Consider the following 18,074-nt stretch of genomic DNA (forward strand, 5'->3'; position numbering starts at 1 on the left):
TTGTTTTTTTTTTTTAACAAGTAGTGAAAGAGTTTGCCTTCCCAAGGCCAGACTCTGACCTCAGGAAACCTGTGTAAGCCTGTGGTGGGAGACTGTTCTGAGTGGTTTATTACTGTATTTAAATCTCTACTTTATCTCTTTCTGATTGCACTGGTGGGCATGGCTCAGCCTCAGAATTTGCTTGAACTAAGAAATGATTAGCAGGTTCAAAGTCATATATTGCTGGCATTAAAATGTATACATTTATATGTAAATGAAACCAGTCTTGTAATCAATGCTCTGTCTCTGTTTTTCTGGTTAACAAAATGAAAAAGAAGTAAAAGAGTTTTTTAACTTTCCAGTTTAGACACTTTTATCACTCATTTTTGCTTCCAGAGAGCATATCAGGAGTGATTTGTTTGTTTAAGTGACTTAAATATTTTTCTTTGTTAACCTTTCCTGTCCTGTGTTCAAACCACATATATTTTGGCTGTGCTGTTTTTAATGTTAGCTGATCTTTTTGCTCCCCCAGGGCTTGTTTTTATCACAGTACGGTTCTTAGTTGTATATAGCCTATGTGTGCAGTTTGCGAGGGATGATGCTCTGGGCTTTACGCATTTATTTGATTTTAGTTTATGGTTATTCTACTTTGGACAGCTGCAAAGCATATTTGCTATTAGTTGTGCCATCATCTCAAATCTACAAACAGTGACAGTGTATGGCAGCAAGTACAATCAAGTCCTGAAGGGCAGGGTGTACGTGGTACAGGTTGAAAGAGGAGGATGGATGTGGTGTTGGTTGAAGTAACAAGCTCTTTGTTTTTGAAATCTTGTCTTTTGCAGATGGTTTCTATTAGCAAACTCTTACCCTGTTAAAGCAATGCATTTTGGTGGCATTACTTTTATTGTTAAAACTAGAAGAGGTAAGAAATCAGCACCGCCATCGCAATAGGGACTGCAGTCTTGTGCATTGCTGGTGGCCCAGAAGGAATAAAGTATCGTCTGGACTGTCCCATGGGTTTTGCGTAGTAGCAGCAGGGTCAGGAAGGGATGAGTGAGAGTGGCTCCTTGGGGCAGAGGAAGACATGGAAAGGAGGAATAACAGCAGCAAAATGGTTGCAGAGCCATTCTGGGCTGCAGACCTCCTTCTGCCAGGAGCCAGGGAGGTCTGTTCTGCCCTGGGGCATGTCTGAAATCACAAACAGCTTTGTTTGTTAATGTGATCCACTGGACGGTTGTCAGTCTGCACTGATTACTGATTGCAGGCCTTAAATGCTGCCAGGGAAATATAAAGAAAATGGATTTTTTTTAAACAAGCACAGAGCCCCCCCTCCCCGTTTTGTGGGTTTTTGTTTTTGGTTTTTTTTTTCCACTGGCCCTTGTTTTACTCACTGGAGTTGTGCATTTCAGGAGAGGCTTTAGGGTGCTCTGCTTCTGCCTTGTGTGGCCTATTGATATAAGACCCATCACCAGGCTCCCAATCCTCACTGAGACATCAGACCCACTGCCTGGCCCCTAAGGATTCAAATACCAGGACTGCATGCTTTGTTTTCTAAGTAGTAAAGATTTTCTTTGCATGCTTGTCTTAAGAAGATCTGGAAAATAAAACAGCTTTCAGTTGGTCCATTGTATTCTTCTTGCCACTTTACATCTCCCTGGATGTTGAATTGAAATGTCACCATCTAGAGTCAGATTGTCACCACATGTGCACCTTTCTGTTGAGGAGACTCACCCACAGTGAGGAGCTCATGCATGTTGTATCATCTCTAACAGGTGCATTAGTACAGGACAGTCATTTTAAGGGTAGGAGAAGGATTCTTACAGTGGTATTTGTAGTCCTGCTATAACATGGTTGAATTTGCATCAGGGTGGAGGAAGGTTGTTACTCTGTATTTGTGAAATCTGGTTTCCAAGCTTCTTCGCTTTGAAACCTAGGATATTTTAAATTATTGTATTTTAATGAGAAGTTTGTGTTTACAACTTTGACGTATGTCCTACCCATAGTGATGGTGCAGAGCATATTGTTTTATCTCCTTTTCCTTACTGCCAGGAATGAATTGTGATTGCATGGGTCATACCTATGTAATAGGTGGAAACATTCATTTGGATTATTGGCCTGCCCATGTGGTGTGAAGTCTGCTTGAATTTGTTGCTTAATTTAAATCTATCATTTATTTCAGATATTCTCTGTTGACAGTTATGTGTGTTTTGAAGAGGTTATACAATCTCTTGAGAGAGAAATGCTCCATCCTCAATGTGAGATTAGCTTTTTATAGTGGAATACACACATTATAGGGAAAGCAAATGATATGCCAATGGTTGCCAGGTTAATCTGAGCTTCTCTGGTACTAACTTACATGATTTTGTTGTCATTTTCTTATTTGAGTTGTCCATTTCACTTTGCTGTAGCAAAAAGGCTTGCCTGAGCCTTTGTGCAACAGTTGGGCAGAGCTTTGGCCCCAGGTCCTTGATTTTTAGAATGGGGGGAAAGGTCCTAAAGAGTACGAAGCTTTCACTTGTTTGATCAAACTGGTCCTCACAAAGTGCTGACACTAGTGTCTAGCAGGAAGGTAGATGAAACAGGTTAGAAACATACCGTAAACGTGAGTATCAAACTTTATTTTGTTTTAATTTGTATTGATAGGTATTGTAATTGGGACATGAATAATTTATTAAAGCATTTGATATGTTAATTTTAAAATAATTTTGAGTTGCAAACAAGTAAAGAATGGAGGAAACATTGCAAATTCAAATTAGATAATTCCTCAGTTAGGGCCTCTGATTTTGCTCTGTTGGTATTTTTTGTGGTAAACATGTACAGTAATAAAAGTGTTCCTCAGAAAATACTCAGATGTCATAAAATATGTAAGCATTCCAATTGTTTAATGAGATTTAGATTCCAGTTCTACAATTCCCTTATGTGATAAACTGTTTTGTAGGTAGGCGTCTTTTTGATGTTTTCGTAAAGGTCAGGCTTGTGTAAAGGTAATTCCATATACTGTATGTATATAAACTGTTTCAACAGGTTTCTAATATCAGAAATTTTGGGAGGCTTCTTTGAAAACAGCTTCTGTCAGAAGAATGGCATCGTCTTCTCTGCAAATTTATGCATTGCTGCTGGCTTTAGCAGGATTCACCATTTTACTTGTTACTACCATGTCCAACAGATGGAAGATTTTGGACACTGCAACAATGCTAGTTACTGCAGACTGGATTTCTGAAGGTCTTTGGATGGACTGTGCAGTGACTGCTTTTGGATCAATACAGTGCAAGAAATTTCTCTACATGTTGAGTTCAGAGAGTAAGTGTGCATGGCATATGTATATAAAATCCAGGGATATAGTTTTATTCCTTCTTTCTGGACAGCATGTTAGTGTGGTTGGATGACATATACTGTGGTTGTGACAGAGGGTCTAGTATGGACAGGATTTGTCCTGTAGTACTTGCATACAGGTTAAAGCGCCCCAGTGAAACCCATATGCTTCATCCTGCAATTCAGTTCAGTAACTGCTGTGGCTTTATCGCCAGCTCTGTTGTGACATAGAGGTATTGGTGATATACAAGGAATCTAAGATTTTTTTTTTCTTGTTTTGGAAGAAATAGCATTCTTTTATTCGGCCTAATTCTTAACTACAAGCAGATCATAGGTCAATGAGCACTGGTGCTTGTTTGTACTTTGGTGTGAGACAGGACTTCTTAGATATTCCAGAGCTTGTTTGATACTTTATGCTAAATCTGTGTATTTGTTCTGGAATTTCTCAGAGGTGGCCAGCTTAAATTAAAATACTTCTGTTCAACTGATGCTTTTGTGTTTTCTGAGGTAGACTGTGCTAGCAGGGTAGTTTATCTGCAAATGGAAAGAGAAGAATTGTCTTTGTAGGGATTGAAAATTATTTGTTTGGATTGTTCTGGATTTTAAAAATATCTTTCTGTAAACACCATTTTTGTACAGGACTAGGAAGGACTGACATTGAAGTTCTTTCTTGAGAAAACTGAGTGTAGAAACAGTAACAGTATAGCCTTTGAAAACTGTTAAGCTCATTAAGCTTTCTGTCTTAAACAGAACTTTGCGTTTATTCTTTTACAACTTTCAGTATTGTGCAGTCACTTTATGAGTTATATAGTGGAATAATTTCTTCAAGCCTTCCCTGCTTTATAGATCTCTGATTACTGTCATTGCTGTTTGTCTGGACTCTTTCCAGCTGATTTATCCTTGATGTGTGCAGTGCTTAAAACTTATAAATACCATGTCTCACAGATTATGAACGCTTGTTTTTCTTGACACAGATATGGACTCCACTGAAGTCAGAGCTGCCTAACTTAAAGGCAGATCTCTAAAACGTGAGAGTTTAACCCTCAAGAGTTAACTCTCAAGATTCAGCATATTTGTGGTTCTTCCTCAGGGCCCTGGCTTCTGTGGCCTCATCTGCTTTCATAATGATGGTGCCAGTTTAAGTATCAGCATCCTGTAATGAGGCCAGACTTTGTAGCCTCAAAAGGAGGCTAATCCCATGCTTCTAAGGATTTAAAAAACATTTAAACATCTCATTGCATCAGAGATAATGTCAGCTTTTCATACTGTTCTGGTACCTGTTGTGCTCCTCTCTAAGACTTCCTCTATGTAGGTATCAGGATGCCTAATTTTCATTTAGAAGCTTAGACATGATTTCTGGAAATTAGAGTGATGAGATGGGGCCAACAATCCTTCAGTTCTCATATGTGGTAGCAAGATGGCACGGATACTTACAATGGTGTGGCAGCTCTGCTTTGCCTCATGTTAACAGGGAGAAACAGATGCTTCAGCCCTGTTATGGAGACAAGCAGAGTCAGTGTGGGACAGCCTTCTTTTTTGTAAATGCAGTTTCATTACACCCAATGTGGAAAGAAAATATTTCCCAGGAACAGAAGGGTTCCTGGTGAACTGAAGCAGTCACCTCCCAGGAATTCTCTTCCCTCCCTTCCCATGGTCCCCATAACTGGAAGAGAGGACGCCTGGTTGGCAGGGCTCAGTGGATCATCTTCAGCTGTTCAAAGAACTGCGTGTCCTCTAAAATCAGTGTGGGGTTCCTCATGCCAACTGACAGGCATGTCATGTGGCTGTCTGCAGAGCAAGTGCTTTCTGTCGCAGGGCTGTTTCTCTTCTTACAGTGTTCAGTCAGCATTCCTGGGTCTTGAAACAAATCTACAGAAGTGATCAAAAAGGTACAGCTCATGTTGATCAAACATTTAAGGTGTTAGTATTTTCAGTATTTTTTTCCCAACTGTATTTGCTGATCTGATTTTAAAAAATACTATTTCTGCCTGTAAACCCTCTCTCAACTATACTACATGCAAATATGCTCTGTTTTGAGAATATCAGAGGGGTTAGGAGCAATTTCTCTCCTTGGTCATATATTGCTATGGTCATATATATTCATATCTTGGTATGTCTATGTTAGCATTCCACTTACATCAGGAGTATGCTTTTGTAATGAATTTTCCAATTATTCCCATTTACTGCACTTGTTTTGCATTGCAGAGTGGTCTTGGAGTGTGCAAACTGGTTTCCTCGTGGATGAAGCGAAGCAGGGAAATGTGCTCCAGGAGTGCACTTCCAGACTTCCAGTCGTTGACTGGCATTCAGTTCACCCAACTGGGTTAGAGCAAGTCTGAAGGAAAACTCCCAGTTTGTGGATGGTGTTGATGTGAAGCTATCAACACCAAGTCTTTTACACTGCTGATGCAGAGCCTCCTGCAGAGAGGCGTTTGCTGTTATGTCCATCCCTTACCAAACCATAGTTTATGAAATTTAGTGAAGAATAACCCTATGTTCTTCAACACCATTGAAGAGTGATTTCCTTAGGCAATGATTAAAATGCCTGATCCCATATAGGAAAAACTCATGCATTCCAGGTCTGTAGTTTAATCTTTTCTGTTTATACCTGTGCTTTCTGACTGCCTGTTGAAATAGCTTTCTTAATTAGGAAGAAATTTTTTTTTTAAATGAAATTCTTAAATTTTTTTTATCCTTGGCAGCAGTATAAAATCTGGGAACACTTGATTCAAGGCCCCAGCTAAACTCAACTTTGAAAGTGCTGTCAGCAGAAGTGATTGCTGAGGTCACCAGGGTAGCACCTGTGTGGATAAATTAATTTGAAACTCTTTGAAGGGCTTTTAATGGGATGCATATACTCCAGTGTACTGGTTTACTATGCCATCATTTTTCAAATTGCAGTGACTTAGTGGAAGGAAGGAATTCTGTAAAAGTCACCCAAGAAGATCAATTCTTACCACACGCTATCTAGTTTCTTTAAAAGATTGCAAGTACAGAGCTGCACGGGACCACACTGGCTGTGCTGCCAAATCTGTTCTTATTTGAATCAATGGCAGTGATCCTCTTGGCTACCAAGGGAGCAGAAGTGTTGCGGTGGCACTGCAGCATCCTTTTGCAGCTGAACCTACAAACCTACAGCATCAGCTCAAAGTGACCAGTGAATTTTGAAAAAAAACCCAGATATCTGTTATGGGCAAGTTGTGACTCCCTCAACAGCTAATCCTTCTGGTAGTCTTTATGTAAATGCCGTGAATCTGTTACCATGCTGCGTCATAGCAGGATTATTTTATGAAGAAACTCTGACTCCATTTCCTGGAGATAAGAGCAGGTTATCGCTGCAAGAAATGGTTAACCCCATTTGGATACACAAGCAGTTTAAGGTATTAACATTAGTGGGTGATGTGAATTGAGTGTATGGTTTTGTCTAGTCAAGAGTAGAAGCAAGTAAACCAAGTTTAACATACTTCTACATTGCCTAGAGTATATATTTTTTAATAGTAAGATATTCTAACAAACAGATGCAATCAGCTGATATGTATTATTTTTCATATAGCTGTTTTCATTCATAGTTTTATTCCTTTTGAGATAGGTCTGTCACACTGGCTCATTCATGCCCTTATATTTCATTTCTGTGAAACATACGTTATTACAATTGTATTCCAGTGTAAGTGAGACTATTTTTAAAACAGAATGTGTTTAACTATAGATCAGTAGACTGTAAAATATTGATGGAAACCACTCATCCACAGACTTAACCTTCCTGAAAGAAGCTGGCAGTACAGTTGCTGTGGATTACTTATGACCGTAACTCCAAAAAATGTGATAAATTTTCTAGCAACAGAATAAAGTTCCTGTTCTCAAGCTTTTTTGTGCTTGAATCACCAAGAAAATAACACAGTAAATTTTTTTATTTGAGGTCAATAATAAAATTACAAACAATTTTAATCTTCTGTAAACCCTAGTTGACTTCAGAGGAGAGACAGAAATAAAATATTTGCCAATATTATCACTCTTACAAGATATTTTTTAGACATAATGACTGAATTTTCTAGGCTGAGACTAAGAATAGGTTCATTTTGTTACTTCTCATTTGAAAAAATTAATATTGTATTTTTTTTTGAAATGTTAATGTCTTTATCGTGAACTGCTCCCACTTCTTACAGTCATGCACTGTAAGCTTTATCTCTGGGGTTGAGCAAAGAGCAAAGGTAGCCTCATTTTGGAGTGAAACCCAGAGATAAAACAGCAAGAAGGCTTCTGAAAGGCTTCATTTGATTGTAATCTAATTATAAGGATATTTAACTGTTACTACTCACAAGCATGACTGCTGCATTGGAAATTGTTGGTTTTCTTTTGTGCTTGGTTGGGTGGGCGATTATTGGAGCTACTTTGCCGAATAATTACTGGAAAGTCTCCACTGTACATGGTAGTGTGATCACAACGTCTACATTGTTTGAAAACCTGTGGAGGAGCTGTGCAGAAGACAGCACTGGAGTATCCAACTGCAGAGAATTTGACTCTATGCTTGCACTGCCTGGTATGTGACTTTACACAGTCTTGTTTATATTGCTTGAAAATTTGTTGGAAAAAAGTAGAAAGGTGTTTGTTTTGGTAATCTGGTAGTACTGGAAAATAACTGGCCAAGAAGGACTTTGCGGGTTGAAGTAATAAAAATCTCTTAAGCAGCAGAATGTGTCAAGCACATTAGGAAAGGCTACAAAATAAGGCAAATGAAGTCGCTTGATCAAACATTTATTTTAATAGGCATTTTGTATATGGTGTAGTCTCTTTTCTAGCATCTTGGGAAAGGAATTAGTAGGAGACATTTTTTAACACATCTTATAACAGTTCCATGTTTATTTGGAATTATTGTGTAGGTCTTCTTTTGCAATACTTGATAGCTAATGTATTATAGCTGGAGATTTTTCATATAATAGGTAAGAAATACTATTTATAGCTAAGAAGTGGTAGCGGTTTCTGTGTGTTGAGACTGGAAATCATAGATAATGCAAAAAATATAATGAGTATATGTTATACATACTATAACCTTATATTATGAATATAAATTATAGAATGAAAATATGTTATAAACTAATATACTTGTCAAGACTTGTTAACTAATGTCTTGTTGGATGTGGTTCAAAATATTAGGAAATTTAGATCTGCTGGCTCCTGTGCTTTATATCAGTCTTCAGGAGAATTATGGATTGTCCTCAAATGCTCAACTAAGGCAAGATTCTGTGGATAGTAAACATGTTTATAGACAGTAAAGCTAGTTTTTATTAATCTTGAGTAATTCGGTATGTAGATACTTATCCTAGAATAAAAATGCCTTCCTACTTAGTTGAATCTACACTGGGATGTGGCTAAACTAAATAGGTAGGAGGATACTCCTAAGCTGAAGAGTGTAATATAGGATTAGTGGGAATGAGGTATTAAATTCACTTTCTCTGTGTCTGAAATAAACCTATGTTGTTTACTAGCTCTGACACTAGTGTAGCAATTCTTTGAAACTGTCTGTGCCCAGTATTTAGGGAATAAACTGTTCTTTTCATCTTTCAGTGTTATCTCACAATTGGTTTTAAAATGCATGTGTGTATTAAGAGGAACACAACCCTATTTAAACTTCTTATACTCAGCAATAGCAGGATCATGTCCATTGGACATTGCATATCCTCTGCAGAGTGCTTATGCAAGTGTGCATTTGGTTCATGTATAAACTGCTTTAAAGGTTGGTTCATAACTTACTGCCACTGACTCTAGGCAGCATCTTGTTGTTGGTGTATTTACATGGGGTGCTGCCTCTGAGAGTGTCATAGAGCTCCCATGCATGCAGATGTGGGCAATGGGGTCACATCAGGTCAGTATCTTGGAGCTGCCGAGAAAAAAGTGGGTTTTAAAGAAATTGCAGCGGGGAGCATGATGAGTAGATGTGCTAAAGCAAAAGAGAAAGGAAGGCAAGCAATAGCAAGGCTCCTGCAGAATTGCAGATAACAACATGGAGTCAGCAGGAAGGAAAAAAATGGGGCCAGACAGAAAGGAAATGAATAGGCCAGGCTCTGAAAGTGAATTTGTGAAGATTAAATTTGATCTGTTGAAGAGGAGATCAGTTACACTGTTGAGAAGATGCCAGTGTATTTGAGGGGTATATGCAGGAAAAGGAAAGGGGAAGGGAAAAGCAGCTTGCAGAATTGTAGAGAAAAAAAGGGTTTAGAAAGGAGAACTGAAAAAGAAACAAGTTAGAATACACTGAATTGTAGAAAAAGTTGAGAGGACAGTTGGGCAAACCAGGAAAGAGGAAGAAAGTGGGGATGGTAGCAACAAGGGCTGAGCAAACAGTGGGACCTCCAAGAATGTCTGTAGCACTTGCAGATATGAGCCAAGGCTGATGAAAAATTATCATGGTCAGTTTAGGTGTGTTTCAAATTGCTGTTTAGAAACTTCACTGAAACTGCTGCAGCAGAAGATGCCAGGAATTGGTGGGAGGGGAAAAAAAAGAAAAAACAGAAGTGTCTTTGTTAGCTCTCATCAGAAGGACCATAAAGATTTTCTATGAAGGTTTCCTTATTGTCAGCTGAGCTATGTAGTATACCTCTGTTTTTTGTTTTATGCATGGGAAATATCAGACTTGGTTCTTTTAAACAGATTTAAAGCTTTTGAATTCAGCAAGCCATTAGCCCAAATCACAAATGTTTGAAGTGAGGACCTTTTTAAAAGCAATATTGCCTAAGATTGAAACCGTGACTGGCTACTATGTATAGATAGCACTATTTATCTTGTCACAACTAGATCAAACATTTGATATAAAGCAATTAGCTGCCAAATGGTGTTTAAACTCTTTTTTTTTTCTTCTTTTTAAGATACTGTAGGTGTTTCTTCCAGTGACAGGATTTGGGGATAATTTCTTACAACTAGTATTGATTGATAAAATGAACTGACTTTGTATCTTGTTCAGTAAGCTCATTTTTAAGATAAAACCAAGAAGAAATTGAGCTTTCTGGACTGTGAAGTAAGGTCCTCAGTTAAGGCTGTTGAGGTTATCATATTGTGGTACAAAGAGGATATGGTATGAAATCTCTTCTGTTAAAATAATACAGCCATTGACTTGCAAGCAGTTAGCCTGAGGATATGCTTGTGTGTCCTGGAAGGATATGGGGAGTCCCATCTGATATTGCAGGAGTCCCAAAGACCTGAAGTGTAAGAAGTTGATGGATCCCTGCTATGGGTAATTCCTGCCGCCATGGTGTAAGTAAGTTCCCAAACTAGAAAGCAGTGTTGGAGTTGAGTGCTTGTCCTAATGGTATCTTCTGCAGGCAAAAACCTTGAACCGTTAATGGTACTTTGAGGGGTCTTTTCACTTTTATTACTGTCTGTATTTTTTTTCCCCAAAAATTTGAAAATTAGTGCTTAACAAAACATTAATTCCTCGAACAGTGTTATCCTTTAATTCTGTGTATTTATCTCATGACTGCTTATTACTGTCTTTGATAACTCTCAAGCTTGCAGAACCAATACTCTTAAGCCACATAAAGCTATACAGTCTGCTGAGTTTGAGTGTGAATGTATCATCACTTTGCCTCCTGTTTCTGTGCCTGATTTTTGATATCTGGAGAGTTATGGGCTCACTCCACTACACAGCTAGAGAGCAGGTTATCAATGGAGCACATGGAGGTGATCAGGGAGCAAGAGCTTGAATGCTAGCATCAATGACATGACTGTCCAGATGCAGTCCAGTTCAGACCCTTTTGATATGTGGTTAGAATCATAGAATCATTTAGGTTGGAAAAGACCTTTTAAGATCATTGAGTTCAACAAAGTTAGCAGCCAAGACCTGCCAGATTGGTTACACTTGGCATGTTTATCTCCCAACAAAGGTGCCAAAGTGCCCTTTGACCTGGAACCTGCCAAATCTAGGGTGCCATTTTAAAGAAGCCCGAAGTCCCTGTCTGACCTTCCTTCTTAGGCTGGTTAATAATTTGGTCCAGCTTTTTGTCCAATAGATACCTAAATGTGAAGACTGGGAGTTTAAGTGATGCAGCATACCAAATTCCCTAACATGACCACACCAGCTGTAACTTCTCCGCAGGAGTATGCCTTAGGGAGGAGAGGAGTGCTGCAGTGCTCAGATCTGCTCATCTCCCATTCATTACCCCGACTCAGAGTTTAAAGTGCACTGCAAACTTGAGCACTTTCTTTCCCATCTCTCACTGGAGGTAGCAAAGCTGGCATGTTTTTCCAATTCCTCTGTAGTGCCAGAGTCCCGCACACCTTGGCTAGGACCTGGAGCTCAGAGGTGTCCTGTGTGCTCAGCTGTATAGGTGTAAGGAAGTCACCAGGACTTGTGAGTAGGAGACTTACTTCTGCTCCTGTAAATGGCCATATATATGCATTTTCACAGGACTTAAAGATGTAAGCTATGAGGCTATGAAGGATTTACTAAAGGCCCAAGAGGATTTACTGAGCTTATAAAGTGTAAGTGTAGTTCAACTCTGAAATCTGATTGACTTGAAGACTAAACACTCTAGGGTTTGGATGCTTCTCCAAATAACCAAATAAAAAAGTTGGACAAGATTCATTCATTACTGCTCCTGTTAATTTTGTCACTCCCTCTATCACTTTTATTTTTTCAGCGCAAGATTAATATAATTTCTTTACAGATCCTGATTTGTTTTCTCTTTTTCTGTCTTAGCTCATATTCAGGCATGCCGTGCCTTGATGATTGCTTCCATCCTTTTGGGATTCATAGCTACTGTACTCTCGCTGCTTGGTTTGAAGTGCACAAATGTTGGGTTGAGCGATGAAGACGGAAAAATGAAGTTTGCTGTCACGGGAGGATTTCTTTTTATTTTAGGAGGTAATATCAAGGCTGAAATGAGAATGCTATCAATACTTTGTATTGCTTTCACAGCTAGATTAAATGAAATGAACACTTGTTCTTGGTTTAAAGCTGTTACAGCTATTAAAGGAATCATTCACCTGTGTGCTTTTTAAAATTTCTGGTAGGTCTCTGCTCCATGGTGGCTGTTTCTTGGTATGCTGCGATGGTTACTGCTCAATTTTTTGACCCATTGTACGCTGGAACCAAGTAAGTGAATAGATCTGTCACACCAAACTCCATCATGTGTTACAGACAGCTGCACTAACCTCAGCTGCTCCAGAGTTTCAGAACCTGGATGGATCCTGTTATCTAGTCATACAGGAGGAAAAATTTGTCTTCAGGGAATCTTTTCACCTCAGAGATGTTGGGGACAGGGAGGAGAGTTCTCTTCTGGGAGGTTTAGTAAATGTGTGGGGAATACCAACCCCACATCTGTGGGGTTTCTGTATTGTGTTTACATTTTCTTGTGAGACTCAATTTAGTGCAATTTATGAAGAAGAAAAGGTAAAAGTCTTAATTTTCTTTGGCATTTAGACCAAAAGAAGTACAAAATTCTAGCTATGGCTAGAATATAATGCCTCAGATGTTCAAGCAAATGAAAAACCAGCTTGAACTGCATACTAGTGACCTGCAGATAGCTGAGAAATGTCATTGAAGTGTGCTGCTTGTCTTAAGTGAAACAATATTGTTCACTGTATATTAACAGCTCAACATTTGTTTGCCTTATGAATTAAAATGAGACAAAGTTTGTGGGACTGTCAGCTCATACAGTTGTGCACAAACAAGTTTCGAGGTATAAAAGCAACAGTCTTCAAAACCAAATGTCCGCTTATGGCGCCTGATCTAGGTCAATAGATTTAGCAATGAGGAACAAGGGTGGAGGTGACTGGACCTCTCCTTCAGAGAGGGGGAAAAAGGGAGAAGGAAACATAATATACTGCCTGTGGAACATGAGAGAGCTGGTTTGGGGAAAGGGGGACATTTATAATTTGCCAGTACCTCTACTGAGTATATAATTTTTAGATCAGTAAACTATAAATCTTTAGCTGCTAGGATCATATTTGAAGTGTTTTGTAAGTTTCCTCCTGCAAATCAGTTCAGGGAAGTCAGAGGTGAAGTGCTTTGTTATGAATCAAAGTACTTTAAGCAATTGCTTTGGATGTTTTTCAGTTTTCCTTGTGTTTTCAAACAAGCACTTACAAAGAAATTGCACTTGTGAATACTTTTTGTTGTTTTATATCCCCTTGAGAGAATTATATGAAGGGTAATAAATACGTTAGAGGACCAAAACAACCGTTGATAAGGAATTTCAGTTAGTGGGATAGTTAGCGAGTTTTATAGTTATCTGGTATAGCTTTGGGGCTTCAACATCAGTGCATGTTAATCAGTTACCAGACTGCATTCAGTAGCTAAAGAAATCTTTTTTTAATATCTAAACTTCATGTTCAAGACTATTGATTCACTAAGCAGTTCTTAGTGAATTAACTTTGATCATTGGTAAAGCCAGACATGCTCTTGAGGAAGTTTGTGCTCTTTGGACTCTCTGAGACAGCTTTAAATTCAATTGCAGGCCAGTATTGATCGTCACTCTTAAGAGACTGGCAAATCTGGTTTTTCAGATTGCATTTTTTTGGCCTGACTTCAGCAAATTAGTAAGGTTAACCTCTACTAATTCTTAGAGGTATTTCTCATACAGCTGTGAAAGCAACCTAAGTAAGTTCTGCAGATCCCTCCTATATACTTTCCTTTGGTACGACATCTACAGCATTCCTGTCTATAGGTGACTAGTGAGCAGAGATGATTGCGTGCCCTGGGCAACACTCCCTGATTGTTCCTTAGTATTCCTCCAGCAACTTGCACTCCTGGTTTTTTGAGATAATGATTGTCTCCTTGTTCTGTGTTTGGAAAGCGCTTAAAACAGTGGAGAACTTGTGGCTCCAATGTGCGATGGGAACACAGAGAGCAGTGAATGTGTGTAAACCTCTGAAACCTTCCTGTTAGCAATTAAATCTGGAATCAGAAACTTCGACACTTTTAAATAATGATTTTGTGTTTACAAGTGGAAAGAAAACACACGTATCTGGTTTCAGTACACTTTCTACACAGTCCATGACACTTATTTTGCCCTTATATTAGGTATGTCAGACCACAGAGGTACAGCCATATTGTGGTTATAGTCTTTGTCCGAATATAAAAACTTGTTTTCCTCTTTTTGCGAAACTCCTGCCAGACTTTCCCAGGCTTAATTGTGCCTAGTCTTTGGGTCAAATTCATTATCAGAGAATTTCTTGCACTGGACTAGGGAGGTTCCTGAAAGGTGTAGTTTTGTACAGTAAAATGGGGAACTATTCTTTTTCAACCTGGGACTATTCTTAAATGTATTTCAGCCATATAACCACAGAGTGCTAAATATTCTTTAGGATATGCAAGTTTGAAAACTAGCCTTATACAAATAGCTACTTGTAGGTGATCTGGCATTGTGTTGTGGACTGCACAGAAGGTATATTATTATCATTTATTATCAATAATTTATTAAAAATATGCAAGTATTATTGCTACTTATCTTTATGTTGCTTACTACTTCCTGTACTGTCACTAATTTGGCAGAGCAGTTAAATATACATGTAAGAGTTTTACTGAACAGACACAAAGCCAGATCTGTTCTCCTCCGTTGTCTGTTGAAGTACCTTTCAGTTAGCTGATATCTACGCAGACTAGAATTTGTCTGCATGATTTGTGCACCTTATGCACAGTCTAAAATAATGGCTTTGTGATCCTGGTATATGCTGTTTCTATAAAATCTTTCATGTTTCAGGTATGAGCTAGGAGATGCTCTGTACTTAGGCTGGGCTGGATCTGTTCTTTATATGCTTGGTGGGATCTTACTGACCTGTTCATGCAAAGGGAAGAAAAAACAGGATCACAGGTAATCTTGGATTTGTCAGTTGAAATAGTAGCTGTCAATTATATACCATTTTCTATCTGTATACTGTTCTCTCTCTCTCTTTCACCCCCTGGTATAAATCTGTGGCCATATAAAGTACAAACAAGAAATTGTACCTATTAATTCAATACTATTGCATGTCACAGATTTGTGATGGCAGGACAAGCTGTACCAAATACTTGTACTTCCCAGATAGATAGTATACTTGTTGATACTTTGCCATCAGTGGTCACCTATAACTAGTATTTGGTAATTCTGGATATTGCTGATGGTTCTAAGATCTACATGATGAAAATGTGCAGTGAAAGAGCAAACTACCTATTGCCAAAATAGAAGTATATCAAAGAATATAGTGTATTATAATCAAGTTTCTCTGCAATATTTACTACTATTAAAATATTCGAACACCATTTAATTTGCAGAAAGTGTAATGGCATTTCCTTCCCAAAGCATATCCAACTGATCATTAGACACATATGATTTTTTTCTTGTTCCTTATGGAAATGTTTTGTTGTGCATCAAATCAGAAAAGTTGAGATTTCTGGCCTCAGCAGTTAACCTTGCCTGGATTTTTTTTTCAATCCTAAATTATTCATACATACAGAAGGTTCCTTTCTGAAGGAGAGGGATGAAATTGTCAGAAATAGCAGCGGTCCATGTCTACCCAGAAGAGCCCAAATGGCTTAGAGGCTGTACTGGCTAAGCTCGAGAGGATGATAACATGGAAGGAAGAAGCATGCTCACTGCTGCTGTATTTAATGTTAGGAAAGTTATGTCAAAACACATAAGTGAGAGTGTTCCTCTGATACTCCATTGCCTGATCTGAAGCCATTTAAGTTTTATGGTAATATTTCATCAGCTACATTGGACTTTAGATCTCGCTCACCATACTTTGATACAAAGTACCAAATGTCCTGAAATATCTTGAAAATCATGACAGCTGAAGGGGTTGGCTGATGATACTTCTGTTTTCCTTTCTTATCATCTTGATTTCCTGTATTAAAAACTGCAGCTTGCACAAAGGCATTAAGGTCTAGGGTCTCTTCTGCTTTAGGGACTTGACTAAAATGCCTCGAGGAAGAGCACACATGAGTTAGGACTCCAGAGTGTGTTTCTGGTTATGAGAGAGATGGCTGTGCTGCCTGTCAAAGAGCCCATCTCTTTCCCCTTAGCTACAAGACTGATGAGAACACTAGCCCTCTAATTTCTGCACCTTTGCAAAGTATGTGCTATTGGTGGGTTGTATACAGACCTAAATGAGTAAATTCCTAAGTATCTGAAATTGTGGACGTGTGTGTAATACCTATTATTTTGTATCTTTTTTTTTTTCTTAATTTACAGTTGCAACAAATATGCATATTCAGCAGGCCATCAGCAGCACATTTACACCAAAAATGCTGAGACAGTCATAAGCAACAAAGAGTATGTCTAAACTTACCTTTTACATCACTTGTAATGTTAGTAGGTTATGAACTCAAATAAAGAAGTCAACTGCTTCCAGGGTTCCGATTCCAAGTTGCAATCTTTCGTCTTAATTTGGAGCAGTGCAAGGAAGAGGTATGGTTTTTGATGTAAATAGAAATGGTTTTCTGGGAATGTTTTTCAAGTGTAAATGCTGTGATGTGAAATCCTGTGGCATGAAGGTTTTCTGCATGCTGAGAAGCCTGGTAAAATTTAACCATAGAGTGTGGTCTGTTCTGACAATCAAGAGCAACTGTTTCTATTTCAGCTGACTCAAAAATGCAGAACTGATATGCTATAGCTGACTGCAAGTTAATACGCCTCACAATTAGATATGTATTGTGTTTTCATTAATATTTAGCTTCCTACTTTTGTTTAGCAGCTTTAGCTTTTGACAGGAAATAAACTTTATTCCACAGACTGACTGAAACAGATTTTTTGATGAGTGGTATCCTGGCCATTAATAAGAATATAGTCTATATACTGTGGGCTTGAAGTCTCATACTGAAACTCATATTATGTATGATAGTCAAGATTTGTAAAAGCTACAAAAAATTTCCTAACAACCACTCACCTCCAAATCTGCAGATGTGCAACAAATTTCTTGTTGGTTGTAATGCAAATACCAAAGATAAATGATACAGAATGAACCAAACACAGCTGGGAGTGGAGAAAGCATCTGGTGCAAAAATGCCTTGTGATAACTACGAAAATGATAGCCCCAATTTTTTATTTTTATTTCTATGTTTTCAGCTTTTAAAATAATCCTATTTTAACTTTGAACAATCTTTAACTTTGGGAACTTCTACTGCATCTGAATTGTTTAATTCATGTAATTCCCCAGCGGCTTTATTCTCCATCATTGTTCCATCATTAGAATTTCTGCTTTAAACTACTCCACTGCTGGCAGCATATGTTTGCCTTGTGTAAGCACTTAGACAAATGACGATGAGCTAACTTTACTTTGTATTGATGCTTTGAGCAACGTGGAATGGAATTTCACACTGCAGGTTCACAGGTTTCATAACTTGTCCCTTTTAAATTAGTATTAATACAGTTCGACAAAAGCCTTGGTGTTTCTCTCTACTTTTAATGTCTGATGATAAACATAATTGTAGTCTGATTTAGAAGTTTCATGCAGCCTCCTTGATATCCCAATAGATAATTTCACAGGGCAACCTGCAAGCAGTCTTAGCAGAAATGATTTAGCCATGTTGCTTGCAAGCAGATACAGCTGACTTGTAAACTGACATATTAAAGCATGAATTGGGCACTGATAGGTCTTGTTATGCTTAATAAGCAAAGCTAAAAGGAGTTAGGATTACTTTTAGATTGCCAGTGTCATCTTCTTCCCTCCACTATCAACTGTTGTTTTTAAAATCATTCCGTTGGTATTTTGGAGAATAATTTCAAAAGCTGAAAGGCACTTACTTAACTTGCATGGTGGCAGCTGAACTCCTTACCATCATCTGTATATTCCGTCCTCTGGATTTTTAGGTA

General features: G+C 38.3%; 1 protein-coding gene across 3 annotated transcripts; it reads left to right on the plus strand.

Moving 5' to 3' along the window:
• Positions 1 to 1,352: 1,352 nt before the first annotated feature.
• On the plus strand, positions 1,353 to 16,615 carry LOC104313215 (claudin-15). Of its 3 annotated transcripts, XM_009912052.2 has the most exons (6): positions 1,353 to 2,581; positions 3,004 to 3,279; positions 11,981 to 12,145; positions 12,295 to 12,376; positions 14,985 to 15,095; positions 16,455 to 16,615. In XM_009912052.2, exons 2-6 carry the CDS (start codon positions 3,060 to 3,062, stop codon positions 16,543 to 16,545), a joined length of 669 nt encoding a protein of 222 aa, XP_009910354.1. In that variant the 5' UTR covers positions 1,353 to 2,581; positions 3,004 to 3,059; the 3' UTR covers positions 16,546 to 16,615. The 3 variants fall into 3 exon arrangements, with proteins under 3 accessions (XP_009910354.1, XP_069648106.1, XP_069648107.1); XM_069792005.1 differs by lacking the exon at positions 1,353 to 2,581 and having other exon boundaries at positions 2,588 to 3,279; XM_069792006.1 differs by lacking the exons at positions 1,353 to 2,581; positions 3,004 to 3,279 and adding an exon at positions 7,549 to 7,828.
• The last annotated feature ends 1,459 nt before the right edge of the window (positions 16,616 to 18,074 follow it).

This window comes from Haliaeetus albicilla, chromosome 9, assembly GCF_947461875.1.
Source record: "Haliaeetus albicilla chromosome 9, bHalAlb1.1, whole genome shotgun sequence".
In the NCBI taxonomy this organism is placed as follows: domain Eukaryota; kingdom Metazoa; phylum Chordata; class Aves; order Accipitriformes; family Accipitridae; genus Haliaeetus; species Haliaeetus albicilla.